Source organism: Narcine bancroftii, chromosome 14 (genome assembly GCF_036971445.1).
Source record: "Narcine bancroftii isolate sNarBan1 chromosome 14, sNarBan1.hap1, whole genome shotgun sequence".
Taxonomy (NCBI): domain Eukaryota; kingdom Metazoa; phylum Chordata; class Chondrichthyes; order Torpediniformes; family Narcinidae; genus Narcine; species Narcine bancroftii.
In genome coordinates, this window is record NC_091482.1 from 4,215,409 (window position 1) to 4,235,028 (window position 19,620).

A 19,620-nucleotide genomic window follows, 5' to 3' on the forward strand; every position below is an offset into this window, starting at 1 on the left:
TGCCCCCTTGCGTATCTCCATAAGGTCACCCATCCCCTCAGCCTCAATGCTCTAAGGAAAAACTCCTAACTTTCCTATAACCCAAACCCACCAGTCCGAGCAACGTTGTCGTGAATCTTCTATGCACCCTTTCCAGTTAATGGCATCTTCCTTGTTGCTATCAACTAGAACTGCATGCAATACTCCGTGTGGACTTGCCAATATCTTGTACAACTATAACATGATCAACCAGCTTCTGTACCCAGTGACCTGACTGATGAAGGCAAGCATGCCAAATGCTTCCTTCACTATCCTGTCTACCTGATTTGACACATTATAGAACACTCCAGAGCTCTACCATTTAACTGTAATTCCTGCCCAGATTTAACTTGCCAAACTCTGAGTTAAATTTCACCAACTATTCATCATGAGGGGAAGATAATGTTGTAAATCTTTACATTTTTTACTAACCTTTGTGTCGTAAAAGCTGCTGTGTTAGAATTACTGTTAACAATCTGCTAATTTTTCCCTTACCAATTTTTTTAAAAATAAAGTGCAACATGTATTTTTATTGTTATCCAGCGGAAGCGTGAACACAGCAGTTCAGTGCTGTGGCAGATGAGACGGCAGCTGCTCATGGAACTCATGGCAATTCTCCCAACAGTCAGCAGTGGTCGCATTGGTGAGGACACAGTAGACACAGACATGGAGCCTAATATCTCGGTGTACTCAGCACTGAAGGAAGAAAATGTAGTGAAGGCGAGCGCAATGCTGCGTCTGTATTGTGCACTCATGGGGATCGCTGGTCTCAAGTATGATCTGAGTTAATACATTGGTTTTTGGGTGGCGATTATTGATTGATTGATAATATACCAAGGATGTGTGCCATTGGCCATTTATTGTGAACCTTTTTTCAGCTATGGCCCCCTCCCTAGGATTCTGCTCAAAGTTTATAAGCCCCCTTCCCTGAGAAGCAGTCATATTTTTGTTTCTACTGTACTTCTTTCCTATCAAAACATGTTTGTTATGTGCGATGAAAAGAAAACCAGGTTTTCTCTTGAATGTGCAGCAGTAGGCTAATGATGGAGAATGGCTGCCATTGGCTATTGAATGATTTGTGAAAGGTATCTGAGACAGTGGGAAAAGTATAAAAATGCATGTTTACTGTTCACTTGCTTGGCTAATGATGACCATAAATCTGAAATTAAGATGCCAACTAATAGAAAACAATGTATATCTCGATGCTTTCCCCCATTCAATATCTTAATTTTGTATATCAGCATCCTACTGCATGGAACTTCGTCTGGCATTACATTTTCATGCAAGCAGTTGCAGAAAAAGTCCAACTCGTTCAACTGACCATACTGATCAATATGATGACTGCTTTAATTCCTCTACTGTTTTACTGGCTGATAAGGTGGTGGGGGGTTCAATTTTAAGACTTGCATACTCAGGGTATGGAAAGAAATTTGCTTATTATAACCAGTTGATCTGTATTGCTTGACATTCACACACAGTGCAAAAAGGGTGAAATAATCTGAAATGCAGCAATTGAAAGTAGCCAGTGTCATGCTGTCCAATAAATAGGAAAGGATAGAAGAAAATATTTCTGGGGAAGGTTACAGAGGATAATCCTCACACCATCATACATTCCTCTATTGTGTTCTTTTCAGTCAACACCATGGTGTTATGGAACCTGTAACCAAAAGTTCCAGCTTGTCGTACTGTTTCATTCCAACATGCAATCCCTCCATTTCTCTGTGCCTTCCTATCCTGAACTGTGTGTTATTGCCAATGCAGGTTACACCACCCATTCAACTAGATGGGGGTTTTCCAAAGGACTCGTTACTTTTCATTGCAGCATTCGAATTAGGAATCTCAACTGGTTGTTTCATGAAAACAAAGACCACAGATGAATATGATCCCTCTTTAAACCACGCTGATTTATCCTTCATTATGTAGTTATCTTGTATTCCATGTAACATATATATCACCGATCCACGACTTCTGACATTGTATACTGCACTGTGCAGTACATTATTGAATCAACCTTTCCAGTTACCAAGTGAACAATTAATGGACAGATCCCCTATTATTAATGTTACAACACTAATGATGTACCATTTTGCAGTTCTTGATGCAATATATTGCAGATGTCCTGCTTTGTGCATGGTTAGCTGCATCTTCATTTTAAACCCATCTTTTGCATTTAACCATCACGTACAGGCCCACTGACGAGGAAGCTGAACAACTCCTACAGCTGATGACGAGCCGTCCACCAGCAACTCCAGCTGGCGTTCGCTTTGTGTCCCTTTCCTTCTGCATGCTGCTAGCATTTCCAAGTTTAGTCAGGTAAGTTGGAAGTCTGCAGTGCTGTAATATTAGGATATTTAAAGTTAGCCATGCTATTTATTATTTAGTAAGGGTTCACATAATACTACACTTACAATGTAACATACATGAAATTATTAAACTTTGTCTACCGTAAGGAAGACCGAGAGTTGCCACTTTGTCCAGTGCCCCTCACAGAAATAAGGCCCCAGCAAGGAATGAACTCACAACCCCTGGTTTATAAGATCAGTGCTCTACCACTGAGTTATGGAGCCACTTTGATGATAGTGACCCCATCCAGGAAATCTGGCTGCAATGAAGAAATTACCAGTGAAGAATTATCTCACTTAGTATGTTAATTAACATAGCTCTGCAAAACTTCAAGACATGAGAAAATGATGTTAAGTAAACTAAATGGCAGATAATGCTTATTATAACAAAAGAGCAGTAGATTTTTGACATTTGATTGTAAATGTATACATTGAGCACAGAATTTGTTAATAATGAACTATAGATTTGTACTGCTTGTTGTATATCAGACCATTGGTTCAACATCCACACTTGACAGCTTTGTCAGTTGTGAATTCTATAAAATAATTTAAACAGCTGAGCAGGGAGAGAGCTTTACAACAGTAATCTAATAGGTTTAAAGGTTAGGCCAAATTATTTCCATTCATAGTTATCAGAGAATCTCTTGATTCAATTACAGCCCTTGTACTTGTCCAATTTCTACAGCTTATTTTCTGTAACTATTGAATGACTGATTGGTGGAAGAAAATTTCCACTCTGCAATAGATCCAGAGGATATTGCTCAGTTTGTCTTTTTTTAATGCTTGTTCCATTCATACTTCAGGTAACTCCTCCATCTGCCAGTAACAAATTAATGATGGAAAAGTTAGTCCCTCATTTTGGTGTAGGAATTTCCCAGTTTTAAAGCAAAATTAAGTGCAACACTTCAGTGTATCAGGAGACCAAGATACCTGAACTATCAGTTCTCCACAGTGAAAATGAAGTTTAAAAAGAGGGCCCTAAGCTTGCATCTAAGGTATCGAAAAACTTGGCACAAGAATTGATCCAAGTTAGAAAGCACTACTCCATACTTAATGCTCCGAAAGGGTGAACAAAGTAGACACTTAATTGAAAAAGTGTAGTCTGTATTTGGATGTGAGATAATATTTCTGTTTTCCCTACCCCCCCCCCCCCACTCAAAATAACACCTGTTGTCAAGAAATGTCATAGTTGAAAGATTTCCTGTGGAAAGGAGAGAATTGGGCACAGTTTGTTCTGAGGCAATATCATTTTGCCCTTAGCCCTTCGTTGTGGTCTGCTATGATGGAGATTTTGAGCATGAGCTCAGCAGTGCAATTCTGAATTGAAATCCTGTATCCACAGTGTTGACCTCTGTGTGGGATCCGAAACAGATGCCATGAATACGAACAGACACTAACAAAAAGATGCAATTTTTATGCATTTAGTTGGGAGATTGAGATGGATGTGCCTAGATCAACCCTGATCTCCAATTACCCTTGAGAATGTGGAGAAGATGAGCTATCTTTTTAAACCCCCTTAAGTCTATGTGGTGAGAGCTCTTTCATAATGCTTTTAGGTAAGGAGTTAAGTTGTGAGAAACAGCAGTACAATAAAACCCCTGGTATCCAGCACCTATGGGGATTGTGGATGCTGGATATTGCAAATTTTCCGGTTGACTGAGACACTCTTACAATGTCTAACCAATACACCTGCATTAAAAATCCAGTTTAAAAAAAAACACAAGACAGTGCAAAATATAAAGTAACTTGAAAAATATCAATTTTGTAGCCCCCAATTATACGTAAAGTTCAACTTAATCAAATAGTTCCTGTAACTTTCAAAATTTAAATTTAAATTTGAACCCTGGTTGCTGGCTCTATAATAGCATTGTGCTAAATACTACACTAACCCTCCCCCCCCCCCCCCCCCTAATTTACAGATTAAGCCTTGCTAATATAGTTAATATTAATGAAGATAAAACTCTTACTTGGAAGAGATAGGGAGACACTTTGGGAGAGCGCCCTAGCGGCGAGCAACATTGGCCGTCACTTCATCCTAGACAGTGCCATTTTATTCAAACACAACTTTATTGAAACAGCTGCTGTGGGCAGGGCATAACCGGGACGCTCCACGGCTGAATGTTTGCTCCCATCTTCACCAAGGGGTTATGTGTTGCTTTGGAAAACGTTTTTATTTAAATTTCTATTTATTCTTAATTATTTTAATTTTTCAGTTCTTTATTTCCTTGATCCCCCCCCCCCCCCCATTGTTGGTTGGGTTGGCAATTGCTTGAATTCCAGATACTGGGAATTTTACTGTAGTACATCGAAGGAAAGCATCCTGAAATAGGTTACACTGCTTATATGGTTATTCCCTGGGGTTTCCTCTGTACATTTGTGGGTAGAACATTAAATGTGCATTAATTGAGAAGAAAAAAAATAATGATCATACAAATTTGAGCTTTAGACTTTCATGCTTAAGTTTTGTTTCCAGCACACCGGAACAGGAGCAAATGACTGTGATGTGGTTAAGCTGGATGATCAGAGAAGAAGCATATTTTGAGAGGTAAAATTAAATGTTGGCTCTGTTTTCAACAGCACTTGTAATAGAATTTCTGCAATTTACCCATGAAATCTGAGCTTGGGTTAAAGTTTTCATTTGGTCCACAGACATAGTTGATCCATGTTTTACAAACTATCTGCACCTTTCAAAATAGCTCCAGAAGTTTAACAGTATCAAATAGCAATTTGTATATATTTGTGCTCTCCAACAATTTTTGCAAAATTACATGGGCACCACTAGCAGAGTGCTAAATGATTCAGTAAAAATCCAGAAATCTGGACCATCTGAGAATCTGGGCTTCTCACATCAAGCCACCTTTATTTATCGTTCATACCATGCTCGCAAGGTAGTGTTTCTCCAGGACTATGGAGCATTTTTACAAGTTAGAATAGAAGTTAAACACAATACATTAAAATGTAGACAGTAGAAGTCCACAGTACACTATCCACATATGTCCTTGGAATTCAGGAGCCTGATGGCCCGCGGGGGGGGTGGGGGGTGTGGGGTAACTGTTGCCCAATCTGGATGTTAAGGCCCGAATGCTATAGTACCTCCTACCAGATGGCAGAAGGGAGAACAGTTTACGTGAGGGGTGTGTGAAGTCCTTCATAATATTTATTGCCTTTTTACTGTATCGAGGGTTGTAGATGTCCTTCCTGGTAGGAAGAGAGCCCCCAATTATCGAAAACTCTTGGCTTTTGTTTGCGTGCATAAGCACCACAGATGTACAGAGGCAAAAGCAAACTTGCAGAAGTCACAAACTGTTAAAAAATAAAGTACAAAAAAAACAATTTTTTTCTATGGAAAAAATGTTTTGTTAATAAACTATCAAAATGTACCTGTTTATTCTCCTTAAATTTCAATTTTAAAAGTACTGCCCAAGACTCCTGAAAATCCAGACCAACCCAATCCTGATTTTCAGAGTTTGACTGTAGTAAATTGGGCAAGTGTTACTGCTGGTCTGTTTCTCAGATGAGGTCATAGATCTAAAATCCTGTAAAGTCAGATTTTTAAAAAAAAATCATCTCTGTAAAGATTATATGACCTTGCTTGGTCCGATTTTGCAACATACAGATTGGTTATTGTTGCAACAGTGACTATATTCAGAAGTAATTTACAGACTGCATTTGGGTTGTGGGTCGGTTCTTCATTAGGGCGAACAGTTTTTGAGAACGACCAGGACATCTAATTGCTATACAAGCCATTTCCTCGTCTGTGTTTGTGGTGTCTATCCATTTCCTGCTCTCAAACAGAATTATTTAGCAAGAACAAATATACAATTATCTTTGATGCTTCAAGATCACCAAAGCTATTTTGCAGTACACTTCCAGAAGTCTAATTCCAGCACCATTAGCCACATTCTAGGAGTAGCTTGTTTTGAAGATCAGGTAGGAAGACTGGAACACTGAAATAGGGAAAATACTTATGTAGCATGATAATATTTTGGAGCTGTCTGACCAGGATGGAAATTAGATCACTTCCACACAAAGGGATAATGGCTTATCCAGCAATTTGATGGAGTGAAATAACACTGTTTTCATGTTTCAGTACTACAGGAGTTTCTGCTTCATTTGGTGAGATGCTGCTATTGGTTGCAATGTATTTCCATAGCAACCAACTTAATGCCATCATTGATTTGGTGTGTTCCACTCTGGGTATGAAGGTAAGTTTGTCTCTATCATATGTTTGGGTCAAGAAACTGAAACATTGGCTATTTAGGGAAAGGTATCACTTCAGATCAAATATTTAAAAGATAGCCACACGTGCTCAAGCACCATTCTTTTTATTTAATTTGGTAATTCATCACATAGATTTCCTGATTCCCACTGCAGTTTAATACAGTCTTGGTCACTTGGGAATAAGCACAAGGATGCAAGTCAATGATTCCTCTCCTCTGAAGAATTCATCGTCTGCTACAGCATTGAAGCAGATGCAGGAATGTGGTGATGCTCTTGTGATTTGTAACTTCAGTAATTTCCAGATGTTTATGACTAATATTAAAGCCCTTGTGCATTTACAATGAAATACAAAAAAGTTGTAAAACATTTAAAATTACTTTTTTCAAAATCAAAGAAGAATTGATCAGGAGGGGGGGGGGGAGAATCTGCTTAAGAGTTTCTTTATGACTTTCCCTTTTCCATTGGGCATAGAACTGAGTAGTGTGCAAGAGCTTTCCTCTCTAGGGGGATAAACAGAAAGGTGAATAAGGTCATCTCAACCCATTTGCCACCCCTCTAAGGACATCAGTCATTCAGGTGTGTTGATGTCCTCACTGAACCAAGGCTACAAGCAAATAAACAAGTGCACAATGTTTTTGGTGGAAGAATGTGTAATTTTACCAGCATCAGCTTGCATTTAAATTGCACCTTCAGGTAAAAAGAAATGGCCTAGAAATAATTTACAGAAACATAAGGAAACTTTTAGCTGGGAAGGCCGGGGGAGTGGGAGGAGGTGCAGGAGGGTGAACAAGTGATAAGGTTTCAAATTTGGAGAACTGTCGGGATGAAATTTTAGTGCGAGACCTCGGAGGAATTGTGCTCAGCAGAACAAAGGGGAACAAGAATGCACAACTGGTCATGGGAAATGTTGGCAGTGTTGTATAGTGTGGAAGACATCATGAAGAATTCAAATGTGAACATTTTGAACTTGAAACCGTGAGAAATTTGGAGCCAGCTTGCTGTGTCAGTGAAGATGAGGCCCATGGATCATCGTTAAATGATATAGAATGGCATAGAGGTCACAAGAGTTTGCATGAGCTGAAGTTGATGATAAAAGATGAAAGATCAGCAAAGATGGTATTAACTCTACACCTGATTTGCTTGGGCATTTCCAGCATTCTTCATGGGTTACAGGTTTCAACAACAGCTTTGGCAAGTGTTTCATAAATTTAACATCCTTTGTTTGCAGTCTACTCTCAATTAACCACATGGCTCCATAAACCTCAAAACCATAATTGGGTTTATCGTCATGAACATGTCATGAAATTTGTTTTTTGCTGCAACAATATGCATTAAGGGTGCAAAAATGCTTAAATTGCATTTCTGTAGATGTGTTACAGTATTTAAAAATAAATAATTAGTGCAAAAAAAAAAGTGAGGTAGTGTCTATAGGTTCAATGTCTCGTCAGGATTCTGATGGAAGAAGTTATTTTTGTAATGTTGGGTGCTTGTCTTCCTTGGGATCTTGAGATCACATGGGGAACATCAGCCTCCTGCTAACAGCAGCGAAATTCCCGTTATCCTACAGTTCACTTTCCACAGCTCTCTGCTGCTTAAAACTTGCTTGTTTCCCCACTTTCCTAAGTCTGATGAAGAGTCTTTTGACCTGAAACATTAACTTTCTCTTTCAACAAATGGCACCTGACTTGCTGGGTGTTTCTGTTTTAAGATTTCCTTATCTTTTTCCCCAGTTGAAGCCAGTTAATCTGCCAAAACGAGCAATGTACAAGAGTTTCATTGTAAGATGCAGAATGGTGGGATGAGTGCAGCTAATATTCTGATTGATTTCTCTCAGCAGAGAACTTTTCCCGTTTGTGCAGATTAGAAATTAAAAATTCACTTTGAATGTTAACTTTGACACTGGGAATGAACTTTTATGTGTTACGGCTGCTTTCAGCTCACTATCTGTTTTACTTACCAGGTAATTATTTCTTTCTTAGATTGCAATTAAGCCAAGCTCACTGAACAGAATGAAAACCATTTTCACACAAGAGATATTCACAGAACAGGTGAGTCCACAGCTGAGACAAGCTAGCATTTGAATGCAAGGGAAAACTGTCATTGCCTTGTATAAACAATTGCTAATTAAAGAATTTGTGTCCAATTTGTATCGTGTATTTCGGTTTACTTAAAACTCGTTCTATAACTCAAGTTTGCTTATAACATTGTTTCATTTTCATACTTTTTTTTAATATTTTTTATTTTTCACACTATAAACCACATTGATCAAGATACATACATTTTTCATTTCAAATATATACAGTGTCGTTTTCTCCCCCCCTCCCTCTTCCCATCCCGCCCTCCCTACCTCCCCTCCCATTCATTTAATGTACAGAATCTAAGATACATTAAACCCGTCAAACAATGTTGTCACTCAATAAAAATGAACAAGAAATTCCACTGAGTCAATTCTTTTCATTTCCTTCTCCTTCTGTCATTTTAGGTGGTAGATGTCCCCGTAGGTTTTCTCTATTGTGTTTCATGTATGGCTCCCATATTTGTTCAAATATTGTAATATTTCTTAAATTATATGTTATTTTTTCTAATGGAATACATTTATTCATTTCTATATACCATTGTTGTATTCTCAAGTTATCTTCTAATTTCCAGGCTGACATAATACATTTTTTTGCTCCGGCTAGTGCTATCCTAACAAATCTTTTTTGTGCACCATCCAAATCAAGTCCAAATTCTTTGTTTTTTATGTTACTTAGGAGGAAGATCTCTGGGTTTTTTTGGTATATTGTTTTCTGTGATTTTATTTAATATCTGGTTTAGATCTTCCCAAAATTTTTTCACTTTCTCACACGTCCAGATTGCATGAATTGTTGTTCCCATTTCTTTTTTACAACGAAAACATCTGTCAGATACTGTTGGGTCCCATTTATTTAACTTTTGAGGTGTAATATATAGCCTGTGTATCCAGTTATATTGTATCATACGTAACCTCGTGTTTATTGTATTTCTCATAGTTTCGGAGCATAACTTCTCCCATGTTTCCTTCTTTATGTTTAAATCTTGTTCCCATTTTTGTTTAGTTTTACCATTTGTTTCCTCATTCTCCTTTTCTTGCAGTTTAATATATATATTTGTTATAAATTTTTTGATTATTATCACATATTCAAAATTACTTCCCTCTGGTAACCTCAGATTGCTTCCCAATTTGTCCTTCAAGTAGGATTTCAGTTGCCAACACTGTATCTTGACTTATATTTATCCTTCATTTGTTCAAAGGATAGTAATTTATTTCCTGAAAAGCAATTTTCTATTCTTTTGATCCCTTTTTTCTCCCATTCTCTAAAGGAAAGGTTATCTATTGTAAAAGGTATTTTGCGTCAGTATTAGTTTTGGTAATTGGTAATTTGTTTTATTCCTTTCTACATGAATCTTCTTCCAAATATTGAGCAGATGATGTAATACTGGAGAACTCCTACGTTGTACCAATTTTTCATCCCATTTATATAACATATGTTCAGGTATCTTCTCCCCTATTTTATCGAGTTCTAATCTAGTCCAATCTGGCTTTTCCCTTGTTTGATAAAAATCTGATGGGTATCTTAATTGTGCTGCTCTATAATAATTTTTAAAGTTTGGCAGTTGTAAGCCTCCTTGTTTATACCATTCTGTTAATTTATCTAGTGCTATCCACGGTTTCCCCCCTTTCCATAAAAATTTCCTTATTATTTTCTTTAACTCCTTGAAGAATTTCTCCGTCAAGTGTATTGGCAATGCCTGAAATAGGTATTGTATCCTTGGGAAAATGTACATATTAATACAGTTTATCCTTCCTGTTAGTGGTAAGTCTTTCCAATGCTCTAAGTCGTCCTGTAATTTTTTCATTAGTGGATAATAATTGAGTTTATATAGATGGCCGAGGTTTTTATTTATTTGTATACCTAGGTATCGTATTGCTTGCATTTGCCATCTGAATGGTGATTCTTTCTTAAATTTTGAGAAATCTGCATTATTCATTGGCATTGCTTCACTTTTATTTGCGTTAATCTTGTAACCCGACACTTCTCCATATTCCTTCAATTTCTTATGTAATTCTTTTATTGATATTTCTGGTTCTGTTAAGTATACTATAATGTCATCTGCAAATAAACTGATTTTATATTCCTTGTCTTTTATTTTTATCCCTTTTATTTTATTTTCTGTTCTTATCAATCCTGCTAGTGGTTCTATAGCTAATGCAAACAATAGCGGGCATCCCTGCCTTGTTGATCTGCTTAAGTTAAATTGCTTTGATATATATCCATTTACTGTCACTTTCGCTAATGGCCCCTTATATAATGCTTTAATCCAATTAATATACTTCTCTGGTAAACTGAATTTTTTTAGTACTTTGAATAAATAATTCCATTCTACTCTTGTCAAAGGCCTTCTCTGCGTCTAAAGCAACTGCTACAGTTGGAGCTTTATTCCCTTCTACTGCATGAATTAAGTTAATAAATTTACAAATATTGTTTGTTGTTAGTCTTTTTTTAATAAATCCAGTTTGGTCTAGATTTACTATTTTAGGTACATAGTCGGCTAATCTGTTTACTAATAGTTTAGCTATTATCTTATAATCTGTGTTAAGTAAAGATATTGGTCTATATGACGCTGGTGCGAGTGGATCTTTCCCTGTCTTTGGTATTACTGTAATTATTGCTGTTTTGCATGAATCTGGTAAGCTTTGTGTTTTATCAATCTGGTTGATTACTTCCAGGAGGGGAGGAATTAATAAATCTTTAAATGTTTTATAGAATTCTATTGGGAATCCATCCTCTCCTGGTGTTTTATTATTTGGTAGTTTTTTTATTATCTCTTGTATTTCTATTATTTCAAATGGTTCTGTTAATTTATTTTGTTCCTCTATTTGTAATTTTGGTAGTTCAATTTCAGTTAAAAATTCATCTATTTTGTCTTCTTTCCCTTTGTTTTCAGTTTGGTATAATTGTTCGTAGAATTCTCTGAAGTTTTCATTAATCTCTGTTGGATTATATGTGATTTGTTTGTCTTTTTTCCTTGATGCCATTACCATTCTCTTAGCTTGTTCTGTCTTAAGCTGCCATGCTAGAATTTTGTGCGTTTTTTCTCCTAGTTCATAATATTTCTGTTTTGTACCACATGGAAGGTTAGTTAGGAAGGTGCAGTCTTTAGGTATAAATTTTAAGATAGTCAAATGGATTGAACATTGGCTGAAAGGGAGAGGCCAGAGAGTGGTAGTGGATAATTGTCTGTCAGGTTGGAGGCCGGTGACCAGTGGTGTGCCTCAAGGATCTGTATTGGGCCCATTGTTGTTCGTTATATACATTAATGATCTAGATGATGGGATGGTGAATTGGATTAGTAAATATGCAGACGATACTAAGATGGGTGGAATAGTGGATAATGAAGAAGGTTTTCAAGGATTGCAGAGGGATTTGGGCTGCTTAGAAAAGTGGGCTGAAAAATGGCAGATGGAATTTAATGCTGATAAGTGTGAGGTGCTTCATTTTGGTAAGAAGAATCAGAATAGGACATACGTGGTAAATGGGAGAGCATTGAGGAATACAGAAGAGCAGAAAGATTTAGGAGTGACGGTACATCGTTCCCTGAAGGTAGAAACTCACGTGAATAGGGTGGTGAAGAAGGCTTTTAGTATGTTGGCCTTTATCAATCACTGCATGGAATATAGGAGTTGGGAAATGATGTTGAAATTGTATAAGACGTTGGTACGGCCTAATTTGGAGTTCTGTGTGCAGTTCTGGTCGCCTAATTATAGGAAGGATATAAACAGAGTGGAGAGAGTGCAGAGAAGGTTTACCAGAATGTTACCTGGGTTTAAGCATCTAGAGTATAGGGAGAGATTGGACAGATTAGGTCTTTATTCTTTGGAGCGTAGAAGGTTGAGAGGGGATTTGATAGAAGTATTCAAGATTATGAAAGGGATAGACAGAGTGGATGTGGATAGACTATTTCCGTTAAGAGGAGGAAAGATTAAAACAAGAGGACATGAGTTAAGAATTAAGGGGCAGAGGTTTAGAGGTAACATGAGGGGGAACTTCTTTACTCAGAGAGTGGTAGCCGTGTGGAATGAGCTTCCGGGAGAAATAGTGGCGGCGGAGTCAATTGTATTATTTAAGAAAAGGTTGGACATGTATATGGATGAGAAGAAGATGGAGGGTTATGGGCATTGTGCAGGGAGGTGGGACTAGAAAGGGGTGTTTGGTTCGGTGCGGACTAGAAGGGCCTAATGGCCTGTTTCCGTGCTGTAATTGTTGTTATGTCTTCATTATGTTCTTCTCCACCTTGTATGTTTGTAGTGTTTCAGATTTTATTTTTTTATCTGCCAATTCTCTTTTAGTTGTGTCTTCCTTCATTGCTAATTCTTTTTCTATATTTGGTATTTCACTTTCCAACTGCTCTGTTTCCTGATTGTAGTCCTTCTTCATCTTGGTTACATAACTTATTATTTGCCCTCTGATGAACGCTTTCATTGCGTTCCATAGTATAAACTTATCTTTCACTGATTCCGTATTTATTTCAAAGTACATTTTAATTTGTCTTTCAATGAATTCTCTAAAATCCTGCCTTTTAAGTAGCATGGAATTTAATCTCCATCTATACATTTTTGGAGGGATGTCCTCTAACTCTATCGTCAATATCAAGGGTGAATGGTCCGATAATATTCTAGCTTTATATTCTGTTTTTCTTACTCTATCTTGCATACGAGCTGATAACAAAAATAGGTCTATTCTTGAGTATGTTTTATGTCTACCCGAGTAATATGAATATTCCTTTTCCTTTGGGTGTTGTTTCCTCCATATATCCAAAAGTTATAAATTTGGTTACTTTGTTCTTTCTGTTAATTTTTTTCCCAGTTTTATCCATGTTTGAATCCAAATTAAGGTTGAAATCCCCTCCTATTAGTATGTTCCCTTGCGTGTTTGCTATCTTCAAAAAAATATCTTGCATAAATTTTTGATCTTCTTCATTAGGTGAATATACATTGAGTAAATTCCAAAACTCCGAATATATATGACATTTTATCATTACATATCTCCCTGCTGGATCTATTATTTCCTCTTCTATTTTGATTGGTACATTTTTATTGATTAATATAGCTCCTCCTCTAGCTTTTGAATTATACGACGCTGCTGTTACGTGTCCTACCCAATCTCTCTTTAATTTCTTGTGCTCCATTTCAGTTAAATGTGTTTCTTGCACGAATGCTATATCAATTTTTTCTTTTTTCAGTAAATTAGCAGTTTCTTCCTTTTAATTTGGTTATGTATTTCGTTAATATTTAAAGTCATATAGTTCAACGTAGCTATTTCATACTTTGTTTATCTTCCCTTTCCGTTTCTCCATCATCACCTTTCCTTCTTATCCATTTCTGCTTTCTTGTTTTGAACACTTTATAAGATAACATTTCTAAAACATCAAACATTTCCCTTATTCTCCTATCTAAAATGTCTTTAACCCCACTATCCCCTCCCCTTCCTGAGTTGCCCTTTATCCCTTGTCGGGCAACCAATCTCCCCTCTCCATTTGGATTTGCGAATTCATTCACAAGTGTCAACTGATTTTGCAGTGACCGTAACTCCTCCCCACCCAGCCCCCCCCCAGAAAAGATTTCAATTTTCATATATATCAAAGGTCACTCTCTTAATTCCCTCCTTACTTCCTCTCTTCCCTTTCATTCCCTTATTAATTCTTATCTTTTCTCTATATATTTTCCTTTAAATAGAGATACACTCGTGTACACACATATATACATACACACATACATATATATATATATATATACCCATATACACACATACATATAGTTCGTGGTCATTTTTACTCTCGTTACATGTCTTCATCTCTCTGCTTGTTTTGTTGTAGTTCTGCAAATTTTCGTGCTTTCTCCGGATCCAAGAATAGTCTGTTTTGTTGCCCTGGAATAACTATTTTAAGTACCGCTGGGTACTTTAACATAAATTTATATCCTTTTTTCCATAGGATTGTTTTTGATGTATTAAACTTCTTTCTCTTCTTCAGTTCAAAACTTATGTCTGGATAGAAAAACATTTTTTGACCTTTGTATTCCAGTGGCTTTTTGTCTTCACTTATTTTCTTCATTGCTTTCTCCAATATATTTTCTCTTGTTGTATATCTTAAGAATTTTACTAGAATGGATCTTAGTTTTTGTTGTGGCTGTGGTTTCGGGGCTCATGTTCTATGTGCCCTTTCTATTTCCATTTCTTCCTGTAATTCTGGTCTTCCTAGGACCCTGGGGATCCAATCTTTTATAAATTCTCTCATATTCTTGCCTTCTTCATCTTCCTTAAGGCCCACTATCTTTATATTATTTCTTCTATTATAATTTTCCATTATATCTATCTTCTGAGCTAACAGCTCTTGTGTCTCTTTAACTTTTTTATTAGATTCTTCTAATCTCTTTTTTAAGTCCTCTACTTCCATTTCTACGGCTGTTTCTCGTTCTTCCACCTTGTCCACTCTTTTTCCTATATATGACATGACCATCTCTATTCTATTCATTTTTTCTTCTGCACTTTTAATTCTTTTTATTTCACTAAATTCTTGTAATTGCCATTCTTTTACTGATTCCATATATTCTTTAAAAAAATATATATCCATTGTCTTGCCTTTCCCTTCTTCCATTTCTCTATGTTCTTCTTCTTCCTCTGGGTTGGTCATCTGTTGTTTTCTTTTTACTCTCTTCTTTCTTGTTCTCGTTATTTTCTATGTTCTCTTCCTGTTGTTGTGTTGCAGCTGTCACTCTCAGCTGTGGAGATCGACTCCTCAGCTGTTCCCCCCTCCCGTCAGTGTTTTTTTTTGTCATGCGCAACGCGCATGAGCGACGCCTCGCGCATGAGCGACGCCTCGCGCATGAGCGACGCCTCGCGCACTTTTACTTGGCTCCGCGAGCCATTTTTGTAATTCCGAGCTCAGGACTTCCACTGACCTTTGTGAGCGGGCTTCTCTCTCTGCAGCGGGCCTCCTCGAACAGGTAAGGCCTTCACCTTCTTCTTCCAACGTTCTTTCTTCTTCTCTTCTTTCTGTTGCTTTCGACTTTTCTTTCTTCGCTGCCATTTTCTTCCCACCTTTACTTTCACTTTGTTTTAATTTTTATTCTTGTTCCTTTGTGTTTAGTGTATTTTTAAACTTTTCCGGGGAGGGCTGGAGTTCCCTGACCGGCCTCTACTCCATCACGTGACTCCCCCCATTCATTTTCATACTTATTCACATTATTTATCACACCAGACTGGGACATTCCAACTGCAGCTGTTGCTTTAGTAGAAAATATCACCACCACTTGATGTCCACTTTAAGTCAGCATGTGTATTTCTTAGTTTTAGTTGAGGGAGTAACACCAGGGGATCAAAATGCATTTGGGAAATTGTCACAGGCAATGGTTTTAATGTAGTACGAAGTGTTCTTTACCAAATCTGCACTCACTGTTGTATCACTGCTGTTCAACCCTGTGGGGATTGGAAGATGCCAGATAAGTGTATTCTCTGGATGCTTGAAAATTGCTCTTACAATGCCTAACTAATGCCTAGCTGCGCAAAGAATAAACTTTTTTAAAGACTGTACTTACGCTGAACAAACTTCACTTGCATGAATATATACACCTTAAAGCATTTACTTTATTTTCAGTCACATTCTTTGGAAACATTTAACCATCACTGCATTTGCAGGTTCTTCCCCTCCCCCACCCCCCATGGGGCTACCCGAAAGACAAACAGTAACATAGATAATTAGGCCCCACGCTGAACAAACTTCACTTGCATGAATATATACACCTTAAAGCATTTACTTTATTTTCAGTCACATTCTTTGGAAACATTTAACCGTCACTGCATTTGCAGGTTCTTCCCCCCCCCCCCCCCCCCATGGGGCTACCCGAAAGAAAAATATAGTAACATAGATAATTAACCCCCACCCCTCCCCCAAGTTTACAGATAAAGCCTCTGACCAGGGTGACTTTTACTAAGCAGGATTAAGGAGGCACTTTAAGAGAGTCACCCCAACAGAGACCAACATCTACCAGCTCTTCATCATTACATAAGAAATTGAAGGAATATGGATAAATATCAGGGTACAAGATCAACGCAAATAAAAGTAAAGCGATGCCAATGAATAATGCGGATTTCACAAAGTTTAAGAAAGAATCACCATTTAAATGGCAAACACAAGCAATCCAATACCTAGGTATTAGACTAGATAATAATCTAGGCCATCTATACAAATTAAATTATCAGCCATTAATGAAGAAATTACAAGATGACTTAAAACATTGGAAAGATTTACCACTAACACTGATAGGAAGAATAAATTGCATTAAAATGAATATCTTCCCAAGGATATAATACCTATTTCAATCGTTACCAATTCCCTTAACAGAGAAATTCTTCAATGAGCTAAAGAAAACAATAAGGAAATTCTTATGTAAAGGGGGGAAACCAAGGATAGCGCTAGATAAATTAACAGAATGGTACAAACAAGGGGGCTTACAGCTACCAAACTTTAAGAATTATTATAGAGCAGCACAATTAAGATACCTATCAGATTTTTATCAAACAAGGGAAAAACCAGATTGGACTAAGATAGAGCTAGATAAAATAGGGAAGAAGGTACCAGAACATATACTTTATAAGTGGGATGAAAAACTGGTGCAATATAGAAGTTCACCAGTACTGCACCATCTGCTCAACATTTAGAAGAAGATTCACGTAGAAAGGAAAAATAAAATTACCTACTACCAAAATTATTAGTGACGCAAAATCAACTAATCCCTTTGGACTAAGATAGAATTAGATAAAATAGGGGAGAAGGTACCGGAACATATACTTCAGAAGTGGGATGAAAAACTGGTGCAATATAAAAGCTCACCAGTACTGCATCATTTACTCAATATATGGCAGAAGATTCACGTAGAAAGGAAAAAACAAATTACCAAATACCAAAATTGTGATTGACACAAAATCCACTAATCCCTTTTACAATAGATAACCTTGCCTTTAAAGAATGGGAGAGAAAAGGGATCAAAAGAATAGAAAATTGTTTTTTGGGAAATAATTTATTATCTTTTGAACAAATGAAGTACAAATATGGAATAACTCACAGTACAATGTTTGCATATCATCAACTGAAAACCTACTTAAAGGACAAATTGGGAAGCAGGCTGAGGTTACCAGAAGGAAGCAGCTTTGAATATGTGATTACAGACACCATGATAATTAAGAGATTTATAACAAACTTGTACATCAAGCTGCAAGAGAAAGAGAATGATGAAATAAGCTGTAAACCCAAACAAAAGTGGGAACAAAATCTAAACATAAAGAGAAAGAATGAAACATGGGAAAAGCTATGCTCCGGAACTATGAGAAATACAATAAACACGAGGTTACGCATGATACAATATAATTGGTTACACAGGCTATATCACACCCCAAAAGTTAAATAAATGGGACCCAACAATATCAGATAGATGTTTTCGCTGTAAGAAGGAGACGGGAACAGTACATGCAATTTGGGCATGTGAGAAAGTGGAAAAGTTTTGGGAAGATCTAAACCAGGAATTAAGTAAAATTACAAAAAGCAACATACCAAAAAATCCAGAGATCTTTCTTCTAAGTAATATAAGAAGTAAAGAATTGGGCCTCAAACTGAATGAAGCACAAAAAAGATTTATTATGATAGCCTTAGCTGTAGCAAAAAAACATAATGTCAACCTGGAAATCAGAAGAGAGCCTGAGAGTACAGCAATGGTACACAGAAATGAATAAATATATTCCATTGGGAAAAATAACATATAATTTAAATAATAAAGTCACAGTATTTGAACAAATTTGGGAACCGTACATGGAACACAACAGAGAGGGCTTACCGCGGACCTCCACCCCCTAAAATGATAGAATGAGAAGAAGACGAAATGAACTGATCCAGTGTTAGGTCTGCTTTGTTCGAGAATGAATGAGTCAGACACCAGACTGAGTCTAAATCAAGGTTCTTTATTACCGGATTGTAACACTTGCAACTAACAGTGTTAGTTGGAGAAGGCGCATTCTCCTGATATCAGCAAGTGGTGTTTTTTTATACCTCAGGACACACACTTAGTAAATTATCATACCATTACACTGTCCAATGAATAAGCTGTTGCTACCCTTCACTATTAGTCTGCTGCTCATCAGCTTTTTAGTGCCAAACTTATCTTGAGCGTACAAGGTCACACCTACATCCTGTTACTCCTTAGTACTGGGTGATTCCTTCTCCGGTCCCATCTCATGATGTTTTTACCTTACAATCCCTCCTTTGTCCTCTTTAGAGGACAATCTTGCCCTGACTATGCTACCACCGCGTTACATTAGTTCGCCTATTATTGCCAAGCTCTATACGGACTCTGTTCACGGGGTTTTTCGGCTGGTGGGCGAGGGCTCCCCCCAACCCTCTTTAGCGTATACCCCCCATCCGTTTCCCTGATCCCATTGCCCGTTTACAAGTTTTCTCCCTGTTTTCCCCCAAGCAAATAACTAGCTATCCCTTCTAAGCATTAGTGATTAGTTAAGATAAAAGTTAACATTTGTGCTACAATCTATTTTATAATCCCTCCTCCCCGTCACATTCTCCATCAGACTCCGGATCGATCTCAGCAATTTTTGACGCCTCCTGTGACGTGAGATAGTCCCGCTCCGTAGCTTGTAGAGCTTGATATTTTGGAGGCAGCTCATCGCGGTTGGCAAAGGCTCTCTCAATGGTCCTCGTGACCAACGTTCGAATGCATGGAATACAACAACAGTCACAAGTGATAAAAATGGATACAGAAATGAACAATCCTAGGAAAAGTTGTCCCAACATTGTGCCCCATTTCCCAAACACTCCATGTAACCAGGACAAAACAGGGTTAGAGACTCCAGATTGGGCTTTTAATTCCTTCGCCAATGCCTTAAGTTGTCAGCCCCTTAGTGAGTGACCCATCTGGCCCTGCGTTATTAGAGATAGAAGTGCAGCATAGATCGAA

General features: G+C 37.4%; 1 protein-coding gene across 1 annotated transcript in view; it reads left to right on the top strand.

Moving 5' to 3' along the window:
* Nucleotides 1-19,620, top strand: part of ints2 (integrator complex subunit 2) — a 60,226-nt gene that overhangs the window by 8,354 nt on the left and 32,252 nt on the right. Inside the window, exons 7-11 of the mRNA XM_069910527.1 lie at nt 562-791; nt 2,206-2,331; nt 4,834-4,905; nt 6,451-6,565; nt 8,561-8,629. Of these exons, the coding sequence (XP_069766628.1) occupies nt 562-791; nt 2,206-2,331; nt 4,834-4,905; nt 6,451-6,565; nt 8,561-8,629 (612 nt within the window). The remainder of the gene's footprint in view (nt 1-561; nt 792-2,205; nt 2,332-4,833; nt 4,906-6,450; nt 6,566-8,560; nt 8,630-19,620) is intronic.